The sequence below is a fragment of the Cibotium barometz genome, chromosome 49, assembly GCF_041138505.1.
Source record: "Cibotium barometz isolate CiBa-2024 chromosome 49, ASM4113850v1, whole genome shotgun sequence".
NCBI lineage: Eukaryota > Viridiplantae > Streptophyta > Polypodiopsida > Cyatheales > Cibotiaceae > Cibotium > Cibotium barometz.
In genome coordinates this window covers 21,296,739-21,313,635 of record NC_141094.1, presented here as the reverse complement: position 1 = coordinate 21,313,635, position 16,897 = coordinate 21,296,739, and the positions used below count along the sequence as shown (strand labels likewise).

The 16,897-nt window shown below is 41.6% G+C and overlaps 1 protein-coding gene across 3 annotated transcripts; it reads left to right on the top strand.

The window, feature by feature from the left end:
• The first annotated feature begins 5,288 nt into the window (after nt 1–5,288).
• On the top strand, nt 5,289–15,737 carry LOC147610391 (magnesium transporter MRS2-1-like). Of its 3 annotated transcripts, none has more exons than XM_086786027.1 (6): nt 5,289–5,388; nt 6,374–7,096; nt 14,121–14,249; nt 14,336–14,668; nt 14,760–14,807; nt 15,476–15,737. In XM_086786027.1, exons 2-6 carry the CDS (start codon nt 6,440–6,442, stop codon nt 15,533–15,535), a joined length of 1,227 nt encoding a protein of 408 aa, XP_086642153.1. In that variant the 5' UTR covers nt 5,289–5,388; nt 6,374–6,439; the 3' UTR covers nt 15,536–15,737. The 3 variants fall into 3 exon arrangements, with proteins under 3 accessions (XP_086642153.1, XP_086642150.1, XP_086642152.1); XM_086786024.1 differs by having other exon boundaries at nt 15,270–15,737; XM_086786026.1 differs by lacking the exon at nt 14,760–14,807 and having other exon boundaries at nt 15,270–15,737.
• The last annotated feature ends 1,160 nt before the right edge of the window (nt 15,738–16,897 follow it).

Genomic DNA, 16,897 nt, shown 5'->3' with positions numbered 1-16,897 from the left:
AAAGCTGTAGAGTTTTATGAGGGTTTTGGAATCAAATGAAAGTGTGATATGAGATTAACTTTTTAGGATTACAATGGTTGAGCTTTCAAAGTAAGTGAGAGAATGATATAAACATTATTTGTAAATGAAAGATTAATTAATGATTAGAGGTTGTGAGATGTATATGTGTATGTGAGGAGGGCCATTAGGATGCTCAAAAAAATTAACACCTTGAAAGAAGGTTGTTTTGGTACGCACACCCCCTAGATAGGTCCCCCTACCCTCCCCCATGTGTAGTGAGAGGGAATCAAACCTAGGCCCCAGTTAGGACATTCAAAAGCCCTACCTACTATAATACAACATTTGTTATTTAAATACCTCTAAGGTTTTACTTTTTTAATAGTACCAATAATATGATGTAGAAACAATGAAGCATGGTGAGAATGAGTCATCGAGTGATATGATGATCATAAGTGTGTGTGTGTGTGTAATAGACCCTTGTAGGCCATAATAAACTTTTTTGTATCATGCATGTAGATAAAGTTTAAAAGTGATTTTTAGGTGATTTTAGATGTTTGTGCAAAGTCTTATATGGGCATGTTCTGACAGTGACTCATCCCACCTTCACAAGTGCATACATTGGGATTGATTTTTGAGCATGTTATGGATTGAATTAGAAAAAGTTTTGTATGTATGAAATGTAGTCCTTATCACATAGAACAACTTTGCCAGAGTGAAGGTTTCATACTTTAGTCGTTCTCAATCTCGTTTGATGCCTTAGATTAGAGAAAAAGTAAGAAAATGCATGTTTTTCACTCTCTAGAAAATTCAATATTAAAGTCTGTTTTTTGAAAATTCGGAGACAAGTCCAGAGAAAGAGTGTCTCACGGCGCTTGTAGAGCTTGCCGAAGAGAACAAAACACTATCTCACGAGCGCAGGTAAATTCTCATCAGTTTTGGAGATACGGAAGCTTGAAGAAGGGTCGATTTTTCCAGTGTAAAAAAAAAAACTCAACTTTGCTAATCTTGTTGAAAAGTTTTCTTTTGTTTTTTACCACGTTTTGCAGCATACACCGCGCGCCAAAATTTGCAGGAAAGGACCGCGCACTTTTGGAGCACCGTCTCGCTTTTGGCTATTTTTGGAGAACGCGTCTCTCTATATTCGACATATCGCGAGTGTGTGTGTGACACATATATCGCGAGACCTCTTGTGATTGCGATTATGAATGTGATTTAGAGCGTGATTGCGATTGAGAATGTGATTGCGAGTGTGAGTGTGATCAAGGCAGCCTATGCATACAAACGCTCGGGGGTGGTCGGGTGGTCGAGCTTCTGTATAGAAGTACTTTTTCCGTTGTAACCTCTCTTGCAATATAATAAAATCTCTCTCTCTCTCCATCTATTTGATCTTGTCTTGTTGTCTACCAATATTATGTATTGTATAGAACGGTCTTGTTACAGTATGAAAGAGGCTTAATACTTCCTAGAGTTTAAGGGTTGTCGATGCTCTATATAATGTACGAAGATGACCACACATAGAAATGTGCATAATGTAATAGAGGTGATGGAGTAGAGCAATAGGGCTTTATATATGGTAATTATAAGGGATTGGAAATGAAAACAAGTATGCTCACATAGTTGTAATAGAGGTGATGGAGTAGAGAAATAGGGCTTTATATATGGTAATTATAAGGGATTGGAAATGAAAACAAGTATGCTCACATAGTTGCAACATCCAACTCTATGAAATCATCAAAGTAGCTTTTTTAAATTAATATTTTAGCCTGATATAGCTAGGAAATGATGGTTAGCCTTGTTAATCGAGAGAAACATAACTAAGTATAAAAATATATAATTACAAAGAAAATATATTAAAGATAATATACATGCACGCGCGCCCGTGTGTGTGTGTGTGTGTGTGTGTGTGTGAGAGAGAGAGAGAGAGAGAGAGAGAGAGAGAGAGAGAGAGAGAGTTATTGAATAAGCCTTTTATTTCATGAAACCACACATATAATCATTGATAGACTCTTTAACACACATATAATCAAGAAGTGTCAAAATTGTGATATTGACCAAGGAGCGAATGAGGTGGAGCTATGGAGATGAAAGGAACACACGTCTCAACTTTAAAATGGTATGGCAAAAGTGCTTGCAATTGTTTGCCAGTTTTTATGGGGCCACTCAAACATGAAGGTAATAGGTTGCCATTATTCAATAAAGTCAAGGATATACATGATATAGGGTTTAAATGTGGTTCCATACTTTTTTATGAACTTGACTAAAACATGAAGAAAGTGGGATGCTCCTTGCCACCAAATGGAAAGCTTTATGGTACTAGATATTTTAACTTGGTGAGTGACCCTCCTAAATCACTGCATGCTTGCAAGTTTTTGGACATTACAAAGAAAAAGGTGCTTTTACATCAGTCATTGTGTGAATGCGAAGTAGATAGATTTGAATTTGAATGTCTATGTTTAAATTGAACTGTGACCTTACCAAACATAAAATAACCACTTTGAAAAAGCTTAAGTACACCTGTTTTTTCCTACAACAAGAGAGGACAAAGGGAAATAATATATGTCATTCTTCCATAATTTAGTCTAAAAGCATTCCATCAAATTTAATAGCAAGGAATCTTATTTTATATGAACGTTAGTATCAATGCATCTCTCTCTCTCTCTCTCTCTCTCTCTCTCTCTCTCTCTCTCTCTCTCTCTCTCTCTCTCTCTCTCTCCCAAAAATAAAAATAAAAAAAAATTTAATGTCCTCTTATGCCTAGGTGCAAGAGGGAGGGAAGGGAGGGGGGAGAAGGACAAGGGATGGGTAGGTGGATTGCAAAATAGCACGAACATTTGTGGACTAGGCCTAATGCGTTAACCTTAATCTTATTAAATTATGCATGCATGCACTAATCAACAAACCAATGTGAATATACATGAGTAGGTGTGGCCATTTGAAATTAATGACAAACAATTGAGAAGGGGAACATTCCCACCTAGGCTTGTCAAAGGTGAGGGAATATACATGAGTAGGTGTGGCCATTTAAAATTAATGTCAAACAATAGAGAAGGTGAATATTCCCACCTGGGCTTGTCAAAGGTGAGGGAAGCATTTAGAAGGTATCAAATTTGAATAGGCGTCTCTTTGGGTAGTGTGTTTTTTCTAAAGTAGGCAGTGAGATAAACAAAGGACATATAGGACATCAAAGCATGGTTTATTGAAAAATGCTGGATTTGCTGAAAGAGATGTGTAGCCACTCATCATCACACATGTATATATAGAAGACAATGTTGATCAACAAATGAAAATGCATGGTCACTATCTTGAGCCAGTGAAGAAGTAGATTAACATAGCGCAAGCCATCATGTGGCACATGTTGAAGAAGATGGGAATCAGTTTGATGGTGGCAAGTATGTGTTAAGTAGGAGGACCCCAACGTTGGAGATATGAACAAAGCTTGACATTCGTAGCTTGTAGATTTGGGATTTCAAGTTCCCCCCTGTGTCATTTAAAGGCCAAGTTGATAGGGTCTCTCCATGGAAGGTCTATAGAATTCTCACCATGAATTTGAGATCATCAAATTTCAATCAATAGATCGAGAGCTAGGTTTTGGAGAAGTACTAGTACATGAATAATTGTAATGTGAGCATAGGCTTTGTTGTAATAATAAGCACAAGGTTTGAACCTTAGGCTTGTTAATTGTGCAAGCAAGCATTAGTAAATAAGCTTGTAAGCGAAGAAGCTTAAGAGAGGGTTCAGATGAGCTTGCTTGCTTAGCCATTTACACGAGCCTTAAGGAAGGCTTTGTAAGTGAGATTTGCTCCCATTTGATTGTAGGTGTGTGGGCCTCGGACATGAAGCTTTACTTTGAACTCACCCTAAGTAATGGTAGTGTGTCTTTGCTAAATATGAAACCATGGGATGCAGTCTCCTCTATTTACAAGCCTAAAGTGATTGCAAGCTCTTTGACATTATTAATTGCTAGGGTTAAGTCTAGGTGATTGGTTATCCATGTTTTCATACACCGTTTGTCATTGTGACGAAGTAACGTCTTAATGAATCAATGCTAAACTAGGGCAAGGTGTCACGTGTGTAATCAACTTGACCTCTTCATTATCATGGTTTTGGAACAAAGGTCTTTATACACTTATACATGATAAGGAAGATAAAGATCTCCACCATTTATAAGCCATTATTGGGCATATTATGATAAGATGTTAATCATGACCAGTTACAAAAACCAACATTGAGTCTTGGGCAAGGGATTCTTGTTTTTCAGTCATATTCAATGGACCTCTAAGGTATGTGAATATTGAAATTCTTATTTCGTGCGCCGTCAAAAGTTTGGCCATTGCAACTATATCATAACATATAAGTTTACACTTTGAAGTTTTGAAATCCTAATAGGGTGAAAGGGGATAGTAAACTGTCAAGTTGAACGTCTCTCTTGAAAAGATGAAGATGATTTGGTAGAGTATTTTAGGTTTAAAAACTTTGTAGTTTATGATGATTTGTTGACATCTCATTCGAGACTCAACTTTTCACATGACATTATCAACATTCAACACCTATATGCCCACAAATTTGCCTAAGCTCAAAGTTGGTCCCTTCACCCTAGAGATACAATGAAGCCAAAGGTATGTGTGAAACTAGTGCACCTACATGGTGGTTGGAGAACAATGGGTCTCAAACACACTCATTATGGAATCAACCATTTCATACCCAAGCAAACTTGTTTGTCCATTGGTCATTGTTGTTTGGGGAAGCTTGCTTGTCCATGGATAGTTCGTCTCATCATGCAATCTTGCTTGTCCTCGTCATTGGTGAGGGTGCATGGAATCTTAAAAAATTGGAGATCTTCCTCGTTTAGACTCTTGGATGGTTAAACACACATGTGAAACCCCCTCGTGTTGCATTCTACCGACGTTAATACCCCCTCTCTCTTCCATGGTGAGGTGCAAGGAAATCGAAATGGACCCTTTTGATGACCACTTAAGTTAGATTGATTGGCCAGTTGGTGGAGGCGCTGTAACCCAATATGTACCTTTCTGTGTCATCTGAATCAGTCATCTGAAATCAGTGATCGTCTTTAAAAAAGAAGCTGGCAAGCTTTTCGGGCTTTTTTTGTCGGGAACCCTAATCGCCATAGCGGGACGCACACCGCCCGTCACGAGTATGATCACTTCACCACTTCTTCTTCTTCTTCTTCGGTCCCACGCTGCTCTGGCTTTTCGAGAGGCCCTCCGCTCCACCCCATCTCCTGCAAGTTCCAAACCCGTCGCCTCTGCAGAACTGTTGCATTACCAGGTTAATCCCCGGTTAACTTCTCTGTGTACCATCTGCGGGGGTACTGCCCGCTAGGGTTTCGGCAGCAGGCCATGAGTCTCTCTCACCCGATTGGATTCGAAGGTGCGTATGCACTCGCCCACGTTTTTTCCCATCGCCGCAGAGAAAAACTACTAAATCTTGCAACTATTGAAACTTTATCTTAAACACGTGAACATACTGCATTTTTTTCATGTAAGCGTCGATACGACACAGGGAAGCACCAGGCAGCTGCCTTAGAAAAACCATAGATTGAATATGCATGGTTGGGGAATCCTTGTAGTTCATTACCTCTGTAAATAATTCTAAACCTAGGGTTTTAGCATCGTGCAGAGTCTCTCATGCATTGGTGTGCATACAATACCATGTATTCAGGCTGGTCTTGTGATTATTTCTTTTTTTTTTCTCAAGAAAAGAGACTTCTATTGAGTAAAATAAAATCATACAATTGGAGATCTTAACCAATCGGGGCACTATGCTGCCATGAAAGGCCCGTAGAAGGTCTTGCGATTATTGCCCGAGGGAAACTCTAGGAAATCGCAGCAGAGGGAAACCTTATACCACCATAGATCTTGCAACAAGAAGCGGGGAGCTCCTTTTTCCTGGCTGCCAAGGTAGTTTGGGAACTGTCAAGAAAGAGGCAGTTCCCTGGAGTCGTGCACACAGGGTGCCAGCTGTAAAGGGCTATAGAAATTTCCTGCATTTAGTTGGCTCAGGTGGGCAGCTCAATGGTGCCCTGCAAATTCCATACATTCGATTGGCTTATCATCGCTCAAAATATTCCTGCTTTCAGTTGGCTTGGCTCTTTAGTGAGCTGTCGCCCTAGCTAGAAGCTTAGTTTGATCCTTTGTGATATCACTGGGTGATTCAAGAATGTAAAGGTGGATGTGTTTCTATTCGTAGACCTCGACACAGTCATGATGAGACTAGGGATAATCTCCACTTCAGACAGGTTAAAGTCGATGATCTGAAGCTTTATGAGTAGTCTGTCTTGATGGTATTTCAATTTCCTCCCTGTTGATGAGCATCATAGTATTTTCTTTGGCTGATATACCTGTCTTATGAACAGTTCCAATCAGGTGTCCACAGGATTGGCTGAATCTGGTAATTGAGCACACCGAAGGTGCCTCTTCTCATGGCGGACCAGAAAGCAAGACTTTTACCTCCTCGTCCTCCTGTGCAGGAGCCGCACCGTCGAGCTGCTATGCCTGCACGGCCTCTTTTTCAAGGAATGGATCTTTTGAGTTTGAAGAAGAGGGGACAGGGTGTTCGATCCTGGATCAGAATAGACAAAGAGGGGGTTTCGCAGGTGATGGAGGTTGATAAGTTGACGATCATGAGACGATGTGATCTTCCGGCTCGTGATCTTCGGCTTCTTGATCCCCTGTTTGTCTACCCATCTACAATTTTAGGCAGGGAGAAAGCCATTGTGATGAATCTAGAGCAGATCAGATGCATAATAACTGCAGACGAGGTGCTACTTCTTAATTCACTTGATAGCTATGTGCTCCAGTATGTTGCAGAGTTGCAAAGGAGGCTGGCAGTGAAGAATGATTTTTTGGGACAGGATATTACGAAACGGCTATCCTTAAGAGCTTCCATAGACAACTTCACTGCAGAAGAAAAAGTGAACAATATGTCAGCATTCAATGCTGTAACTTCAGAAGGGTCACATCATCAGATGATAGGTGATTCTCATTCATCTAGAGGGTCATCTGCAGATTATATGCCCTTTGAATTTCTGGCCATGGAAGTTGCCCTGGAAGCAGCCTGCACTTTTTTGGATACACAGGTAAGGCATGCATCTGTTTGTGGCTTAACTCAGAGATTTCCGAGGGAAGTTTGTAGTGTGTAAAGCTAGAATTGTTGCTTCACAAAAGTAGGGTAGGCAGTTTTTAGAAATCTGTTTTTCATTAGGACATAGATGGAGGGTTTTTATTCATTTATTGTTATGTGAACTTTGGCATTTGAATTAGCTGAATAAGTTGCTTAGCGTTGTCATCATAGTACTTTCTGTTGGGTGGGTTCATCATCGCACCTCTCAAGACTATGCTGATGCTTATTGCTGTATTTCTTTGCTTCAGAAGGCTGACTGGAAAAATAGAAGTCTAAATTTCTTGAAACTGGCTGTCACAATCCTCTTTGTTCAGACAGGTATGGCAATAGCTTTCCCCCTTTTGGGGAAGAATTATATGGATGCCACAGTAGCAAAAGCTGGGGGATCTAAAGAAGGATTCTGCCCAGAATGATGGGAGGCTATTGCTTACTGTTGACTGGTTCTACCAAATAGTGGGGCAGCTCAACAACCTGTGTCTGCGAAAGGCGAGTTTGTGTGAGGGGCTTATCTGTGAAGTGTAATGGTGGTACCTAGATCCATTTTGCCTTTTCCCAACATTGCCGTCGAAGAAATGCTTCATTGACAGCGGCTGCTTGAAGGGATTATTGAGGTGGCGTGGGCATCTGTTTAGCAATTATTCCATCATCCACCCTGAGTTTAGGAGCTTGCTTCATTGACAGCGGCTGCTTGAAGGGATTATTGAGGTGGCGTGGGCATCTGTTTAGCAATTATTCCATCATCCACCCTGAGTTTAGGAGCTTTCTCTTCTGTGTTTCTAGAGCTTGCAGCTGGGTTTGCTTGCAACCTTCGGCCTCGCTAAAGTGCATGTTAGAGCGTGATCATGTACCTAGGACCACGATGAGTAGGCTGCTTCTTTGAGGAAGAGAAGTGGGAGTTTGTTACTTGTTGTCATGTGCACTTGCTGCTAGGGTGCCACATGGACATAACTGAACAATAGTACACCGTTAATTACCTTTTGGATGAGCATTGAGCATATTGTGAGCCCTTGTCCAGGGACAAGTTGCCAATGTCCATCCAGGTCTTGGTCATAGAGGTGTCAGTGTCATGTGTCCTGCATATTTATGCAACCCACTTTAATTACTCATTGGATAAATGCTCAGTACGCTTATTAAGCCAAGAGCCAGGCGTTGGACATAGCCAAGTTTGTGTCTGGAAGAGTCAAAACAGGTGTAGGGCTGATTACGTAATGTCCGGGCAGCCATACGGTCAAAGGGAACAAGAGTATGAGGCACCAGGCAGGGCTGAACCAGGTATGGGCAAGTGTGGACAGCTTTGATTTTATAAATGATTTATGCATATTTTTCCAAGTCGTGGGCTGTAGGCTAAGCGATCGTAGGCTAAGTCGATCAGATGACAGGAGCATACCTTTCCCCCCATATAAAGGTCAATTGGGAAATTATTGCATCATCTGGAGAGATTGAAGCCAAGTGCAAGTACCCATCAGGAGAAGCATCCACTCATGCAAGAGCTGTCCCAAATTGGTAGAGAATCAACGTATTTTAGTATCCAAAGCTCCATAGGCATCTGCCCTAGCCAAGCTTCAGCAGCCCGATGTGCAAACCTGTTGACAGTTAACTGAAATCAGCAAAACATGGCCCTCACAAGGTTCAGACACTCAAGCCAATCAGGAAATCTGTGGTGGCATCTTGTACTTTGCATAATTCAGCAATATAAGCAAAAACACCGCTTGTTGGCGGGGCCCTTAAGTGGGTGGTTGGGACCCTGTTGGGTGTTCTCTCTCTTTCTATCTCCTTCTCTTCTCTTTTCATTTAATCTCTTCCCAGCTAAGGTTAGTGAACGGCTAATCATAGTTAATGCTTGTGGAACCTGCGACACCATGCATGTAACATTGATATCAGAGCTTTTGGTTTTGATAAGGCGGTGTAGGAAATTTTTTCTTTTTGTTGTGGATGGTTTATTTTAAGAGATTCCCACACATCTACAAGGAATGGTCTGTATGTGCTCTAGGCAATCCTTGAGCTACCCACTATGGGCTATTCGGAAGAGAGACCCATCATGGAAGAGGAGTCACAAGAGCCACACCAAGGCCAGATCAGTGCTGCAAAAACATCCTGAAAATGCATTACACATTCATGCTCTAGTTGGTATATGTCCTGTGTTGAATTGCCATCCTCTTTGATCAGTCTAAATATACATTGTTTTTGTTTGGAGACATGCAAGCTTTTGAAGAAAGCGTTGGATGAACAACCCTTATTCAAAAGGGGTTTTTGGCGTGATCTAACTTGCCATTTCCGCAATTTCCGTTGATCATTGAGTGCCTACACATGCTTTGCATGAACCGAGATAGCATGCGAGTATAACTAGTCTCATCCAGAAACTGCAGCATATTCTTCTATTGATATATATGTTGCCTTTCATTCCTCAAATACCATTTGCCATATTCATTAAGAACCGTATGTATACAGGTAGCAAAATGATACCATGCAATGTCTATGTTCTCATACATTGCAGCTTGTAAGGCGTTAATAACATCAATAGTCATATCTTGGAACAGTGCATGTGAAAGAGAAGAATTGTTCAGCAATAGAAGCTATTTAGTGTTTTAAGGAAATCTCATCAAGAGGCATATCAAAGTATAAGCCCAACCAAACCGGCGCATGATCAGAAAGGTTCAAAGAGTAATCAATCCACATATGTGATGGAAAAGTGTCAACATGATTTGCATGCAAGAGGTACCAACAATCCAATCTTGAACGATAATATGAGTGCGCATTATGGTGAAAGTAAAACCTCTCTTCTCAGAAGAAGTGGCTGTCCATAAATCTCGCCATCCAAGGTCAACCAAAGCATTTCTCCTGGCCACTTTCTCAAAAGCAAGCATCTCGAGTGTTGCCTTGAGGAGAAGTGGAGTTACGAAAATCCCCATAGATAAGCGCATTGGACAACCCAAGGGTACTGACTCATAGATTGCCACAAATGAGTTCGACGGGCTGAAATTGTAGGGGCATATTTGGCCCCAAGCTCATAGAGCTCCCTATTGAGCATGCATTGCACAATAATCAGTTTGCCATTTGGATCATTATAAGCCACTGCAGGTTGTAAAATTTGCTTAACCAACACACAAACGCTAGAAAAAGAACTCAAGCTAGCATAATATATACAACCACCACCAAAACTTGTCTTGCCAGCAAATTAATGCTGGTTATGTTCTTGAAAAAACATGATATCAGGATGCATCTTATGTACATATTCCCAAACAGGTCTCCATTTGTCAGAGGAACACAAACCTTGTACATTGTATGATACACATTTTATAAGTGCATTCATCATCATGAAGAGGATAAAAGAGACGGTGAAGTAACCATCATATCTATATCACTCTGCAAAGCCCGAATGCCATCTTTCACAACATTAGACTAGAGCATACTAGCATCTATCTCTGCAGAGGTAGATGCAATACCAGAAGATGAATCGCGAGTTTGCGTACAAAAAGGATAAGACCAATGACGGAGTTGTAACTTACTTGGCTGTATAATCTTTTTGGCATTAGGGGTTTGCCAGCTGTCCTTATCCAAAGCAGGTCTGTGCATATCTATAGTAGCTTTGTCCTTAGAAGACATGTTTTTTTGCATTGCTACTTGTGCTTGTTGGGACACTAATTGTGGCTGCACAACGCCTTTTCCTCTAGTCTGTATACCAATCATGGGTCCTGTTTGACCTATCTTAGATGGAGGGGCATTACTATTAACCAAAGCTGCCGGCGGCAAGGAATCAGTAGTAGGCGGGTGTAATTTGAGGGTGGGGCAGTCATCTGCACATCATCAACTTCCATACTTATCGATTTAGGGGTTGGTTTAGTCGTGTCCCACGAAACACACAACTTATTACGATTATCCATGACATTGGGAGGGCAGATAACTTGCTAAGACTTTGTGCTATATATGGAAGAGCGTCATAGAAAATCACAGGGAAGCCAACAACTTCCACCCAAACCGGATAACGATGCTGCACAAGCGCTTGATAGTCAGCAATAGCGGTCCAAGGTAGCACATGGACTATCTGTTGACCATAGAAGAAAGGAGACTTTTGAAATAATTGCTGCTTGAAGTCAAGCTGCTTGAGCACCACTTCATAAAAACCACGGGCTGCATAGTAACCACTTTCTACATGTAATCCTGCAAGCATTGTGTTCAACCACTGTCCAACATCCTCCGTAGAGGGCATCCAGTCGAGAAAGAAGAGGATTAGAGCCTGTTCAGAGAACTTTACGTTGGGGAGAATTACATTCTTCGGGATAGTGCACTTCAGTGCAGGTTTGGGTTTCTCCCACTTTGCCCTAATTGTTGTACCAACCCATGTACCTGTTGTATGCACTAATTGGAGGGTTGTACCTATTGTACTAGATTCTGTACTTGCTATACAACCGTTAAACTTGCTATTTTGAGGGCTACACCTATTGTACCAGATTTTGTACTTGCTATTTTGAGGATTGTACTTGTTGTTTTGAGGGCTTTACTTGCTGTTCCAACCAATGTACATGTCGTTCCAAACATTGTATCTGTTGGTTATGCTGCTGTATCGTCTTTACCAGGCCTTTTGTAGCTATTGTACCACCTGGAAGTGAAGATGTACCAGGTAATTTGAAGGTTTCTCCTGTTGTTTTGTTCTTGCATATGTACCGATTGGGAGTATGCATGGATTTGCGGGTATTGTGGTATCTATACATTTATATTGAATTTTCATGGATTACTTGGGCTTTGTGTATTGATGGCCCTATTGTAATTATGACGTGTGTCTTGTGTGTGGCCTAACTTTTTGGTTTCTTGGAATGGAAGTATGGATGATTTGGATTTCTTTATGGAAATATGGAATTTTGGATCTCTCTCTCAAGAGATATCATTACACACACACACACAAAATTGGGATTGGCGAATCTGATACTTGATTATTTGGCATATGGGACTATTTTGTCTCGCCCATTTATTTGGGACATGATTATGATATTTGGACTTATGGGGCTGTTTTGTCTCGTCCATATTTGGGACATCATTATGATGTGTGGACTTGCAGGGTTATTTTATCTCGCCCATTTATTTTGGGACATGGTTATCATATCTGGACTTATGGGACTGATTTGTCTCGCCCATTTATTTGGGACGTCCTTTTGATATCGGTATTATGGGGACTTATTTAGTCTCGCCCATTTATTTGGGGCCTCTCTCTCTTCGTTTGAGCTAGCGACTCTAGTCCTCTCTACATAAGGTTTCTCGACTACTTTAGTCTCTTGATGGCTACATGGGGTTGTACCGTCCTTGTACCCGTTGCCCTAAGTGTTGCACCAACCCCCCATGTACCTGTTGTATGGGCTGATTGGAGGGTTGTACCTACTGTACTAGATTTTGTACATGCTATACAGTCGCTGCACTTGCTATTTTGAGGGCTGCACCTGTTGTACTAGGTTTTGTACTTGCTATACAGCCATTGTACTTGCTGTTTTGAGGGTTGTACCGCCACTGAACATGCCGTTCCAACCATTGTACCTGCTGGTTATGCTACAGTACCACCTGGAAGTGAAGATGTACCGGGTAATTTGAAGGTTTCTCTTGTTGTTTTGTTCTTGCACATGTACCGATTGGGAGTAAGCATGGATTTGCGGGTATTGTGGTATCTATACTTATTATTGAATTTTCATGGATTACTTGGGCTTCTGTATTGATGGTCCTACTGTAATTATGACATGTGTATTGTGATAATCTGGCAAGAGTCCCAATGATTGGGTGAGCTCCCAAAGCTTGTACAGAAGAAATACTCCTTGGTAATAAAACTACCCGAGGGGGGGTCAAAATGTCGTGCCCATTGTGCAAAGTTTATATTTTTTAGCATCAACTGATGAACAAGGATGAATGGCTATGGTCATATTTAAATGTTAAGTAAGCATTAGATGGTATCTAAAAGTGTGTCAAAGTCTTAGTCCCGCTGGCAAATGAGTTACAACATGCCATGCAGATTGCGATTAGCCAGCTACGGGTATCTTCCCACGGCCCGCGGGTGGGGACAGGGCAGGTAGAGCTCATATTCAGAAATGGAGAGCTCATATGGAGACCTCGAGAGAAGAGAATTTGTAGATTATGCCAGAGGGGTTGAGACAAGAGCACTATATCTGTCACTGCCCAGTATGCTATGAGATCCACGGAAGGACCACTGTCTTTTCCATGAGGGTTTTTGGCCCATTATCCAGGATCATGGATTTCATGGACCAGCGCCGCTTGGCACTCTTCTTGCTGGAGCTTTGCAGACATAGAGATACACTATTAAGAGAGTGTTGGCCATAGCAGCCACCCTTCCTTCCTTGCCAGCCGACCATCACCGGTTTCTTCTAGCGGCATAGTGGACCCCTGGGTCCACCACAAGATACCTCAAATCCGCCCCGTCCCGGAGGGGTCACTTTGGAACAGGCTTGCGCGCTTCAACGTACCCAACGTCCCCAGCCCACGGGACACCAACCATGATCCTCCCATCAGCTCCAGCTCCAAGACATACTCCAGCGCCATCACACCACCTCCCACGTACCGTGACAAAAGGGGAACTCTCGGCCATACTCAGTAACCCCATGCTTGCGATACTTGAGAGAGGTGTACCCTCTACTGGAGGATGATGTGCTCCACGCACTTCATACCATCATGTATTCCATGATGAGAGTCTCTTGTATTAGTGCTTATACCCCATGTTCTTCCCCATGATGATCATTGTATCAGCCTTTACTTTCAGAGAGCTATGTTATTTGTACTTGTTTTGTTTTTCACATACCATGGATAGCATTGTATGACTTTGGTCTCATAGACCCATTGGGTCTTTAGGAGACGTTTAATATAACTCTCTCTCCTTCTCTCTCATATTCATAATCATTTTTAAAGCCTATATTCAGGTTGATTGCCTATATTATCCAAAAATGTTATTTTGATCCTAGCATAACAAAACAACCTTTTATGATTAATAGGCTACAGAGCTGGAGGTGGAAGCATATCCTGTGCTAGATGAGCTTACTTCAAAGATCAGCACCTTAAACTTGGAGCGAGTCAGAAGACTCAAAAGCAGGCTGCTTGCTTTGACTCGTCGTGTGCAAAAGGTATGCACATTGAATTCTTATACTATTTTTTGATCAAAGAAATGAAAGAATGGGAATCAGCAAGTGTTGGTCTTGATTTGCCACAGGTTAGAGATGAGATAGAGCAACTGATGGATGATGATGGAGACATGGCTGAAATGTATCTTTCAGAGAAGAAAGAGCGAATGGAGAACTACTTTTACAAGGATCAAGCTGCAACAGTTTATGCGGGAATTGGAGTAGGGGGCTCTATGTCGGCACCAGTCTCTCCTGTCTGCTCTCCTCCAGAGTCTCGGAAGTTGGAGAAGAACCTAAGTATGGCGGCAAGTCGGCATAGTAGCTCAAGGGTTTCTGAGGAGGACAGTGACATTCAAGAGTTGGAGATGCTCTTGGAAGCTTATTTTGTTGTCATTGATGCCACTCTTTACAAGCTAACTTCAGTATGCCCTTTAACTTTGGTCTCTTTATGAATTTTTTTTTAAATAACGTTTTTGTGTGATTATTATATTCTCTCTTTTTTTTAAAAAACAGCTGAAAGAATATATTGATGATACAGAGGACTTCATCAACATCCAGTTGGTAAGCGTTTGTGTGTTTTTGGTGCTTGTGCTTTTAATGATGTCACAGTGTCCTTGAAGTCCAGTTGAAGGGGATCAAATATAATGTTTTTGGCAACGGAGGAACCTATGTTTGGCCCATGTCACCCTTTTAGTAGGTACCCTTCCTCTTTTAGTATATGAGCCAGTGTCCTTTCAAGCATTTTCATCTTCAAAAGTATTGGGTGGTGGGGGGCCTATTCCAGGGCAGTGACGGTGTGGGTTATTTGTGCTTGAGAATAGGTTCAGGTGGATTAGAGGTGAGGGATGAGGAGGGTGATGCTTGTGGCTTGGGGTTAAAGATTCTGAAGGTGCTCAGCAGCTTGCTGGGTGCTAGTTGGTCATATTTGAAGAGCAACCTGTACTCGTGATCTGTGTGTGTGTGCCTGTGCACAGCTTGTGCAGGGTAATCTAGCTTATGTTGTGTTGCCATACTCTTGTGCAGGACAATGTTAGAAACCAGCTTATCCAGTTTGAACTGCTTTTGACGGTTGCAACTTTTGTGGTTGCTATTTTTGGAGTCGTGGCTGGGGTTTTTGGAATGAATATTCCCATTGATATCTTTGATGAGCCTGGAGCTTTCAAGTGGGTTTTGATCATTTCAGGGATTGTGGGTATGTTAATTTTTGGCTCTTTTATATGGTATTTCAGAAGAAGGGGCCTAATGACAATGTAGTACAGGATTGTTGGTGCATGATGGTTTTGAAGTAAAGTTCATCACTCTGCCCTCAACCCATCTGGAAAGGGTCAGTGTCTGTCAGCGCCCAAGTCAAACAGTGTCAATTTTTCCTGTTTGTTTAGGCAATTCTTTCATGAGATGAGGGCGACCTTCCAGGGAATTAAGTTTGTATGTAAAAGTTTATTGGATGATTTTGTCATGAAATGTTTCTGCAATAAATGATCATTTTTCTCCTCCCATGCCGTCGATTGAACATACGATATTTGTCTATCCCCCCCCCCCCCCCCCAAAAAAGAATAAAAACCACCCACCAACACACACTCACACACAAACACACGCACCCCTACCCACCCATCCACCACCACCAAAAAAGCAGAGAGAGAGAGAGAGAGAGAGAGAGAGAGAGAGAGAGAGAGAGAGAAGGCCGCTATGGTCAATGAGACCACGGTTATAATCAAGAGTATCTATCATGCATGGTGGCTTGAAAAGAGTTTGAGAAAAAAAAACTAACTGTAAGATGATAAAAAGCCAATTTTATTTTTGGCTAAGATGCCTTGTTAAACTGGTTTGAAGCAAGGAGACATGATATAAATTCATATGAGACCATGTGTGAAGAAAGTGTACCCTTAGTTATCCATGTAACTTCTCCTCTTGTTGCTTTGCAATGATTGTCTTTGGGTCATGGTTGGGCCTTGGCGGATCGTGGTGATTGTGTATGATTGCTACATTTTGTACATGGCCTTGGGTGTTTGTACTCTCAACACTAAAACAGTAGCATCAGTCTTGACTCCTGCATATGGGCTATGCTGAAAGCGAGCACTCGGATGATGTCATGAGGTACTTTGGGAAATGTTGTGCGACATAGTCCTTTGTTTGAAGTTAGATTCTTCTCTAGGCCTTGAGTAGCATTGATAAAATAAGGTAAGAAGGACATGTGGCTATCCAAGAGTCTTTTTCACTCTCAACATACTGTCTTTATGCTTTTTGATCTCCAAAAAAAAGAGGCCTAGACATTCTGATCAAAAATCAAACTCTGGTGACACATGAAACCCTCTTAAAAAGGCAATGGAATCCTCGAAGGATCATAGTATGTAGGGGATGTGCTGCTATAGTACTCAGGTGTTTAAATCTCCCGTGTCACTTAATTGACCACACTACAAGCCTATGTGATCGTGAACCCTTGCGCCACAACACTACACGCATGTGTGATTGTGGATCTCCATACTTCCTTGTCTCACATTGTAAAAGGTTTAATCACACTCTAATCTGGCCAATGACAATTCTATTGGCATGTGAAATGTCTCTTTCTAGGTACCTTGGTCTTGGCATAAATCCCTTTATGGTAATCTGCAAGAATGGTCCCCACGTAAAGCCATCTTTGTTAGAAGAGTGGT

What these genes read in the sequence shown, in the direction of transcription:
- LOC147610391 (XM_086786024.1), top strand. Translation starts at nt 6,440, where the DNA reads ATGGCGGACCAGAAAGCAAGACTTTTACCTCCTCGTCCTCCTGTGCAG. An exon ending in GCACTTTTTTGGATACACAG is followed by an intron (nt 7,097 to 14,120) that starts GTAAGGCATGCA and finishes TATGATTAATAG; the next exon opens with GCTACAGAGCTGGAGGTGGA. An exon ending in ACTTCATCAACATCCAGTTG is followed by an intron (nt 14,808 to 15,269) that starts GTAAGCGTTTGT and finishes ACTCTTGTGCAG; the next exon opens with GACAATGTTAGAAACCAGCT.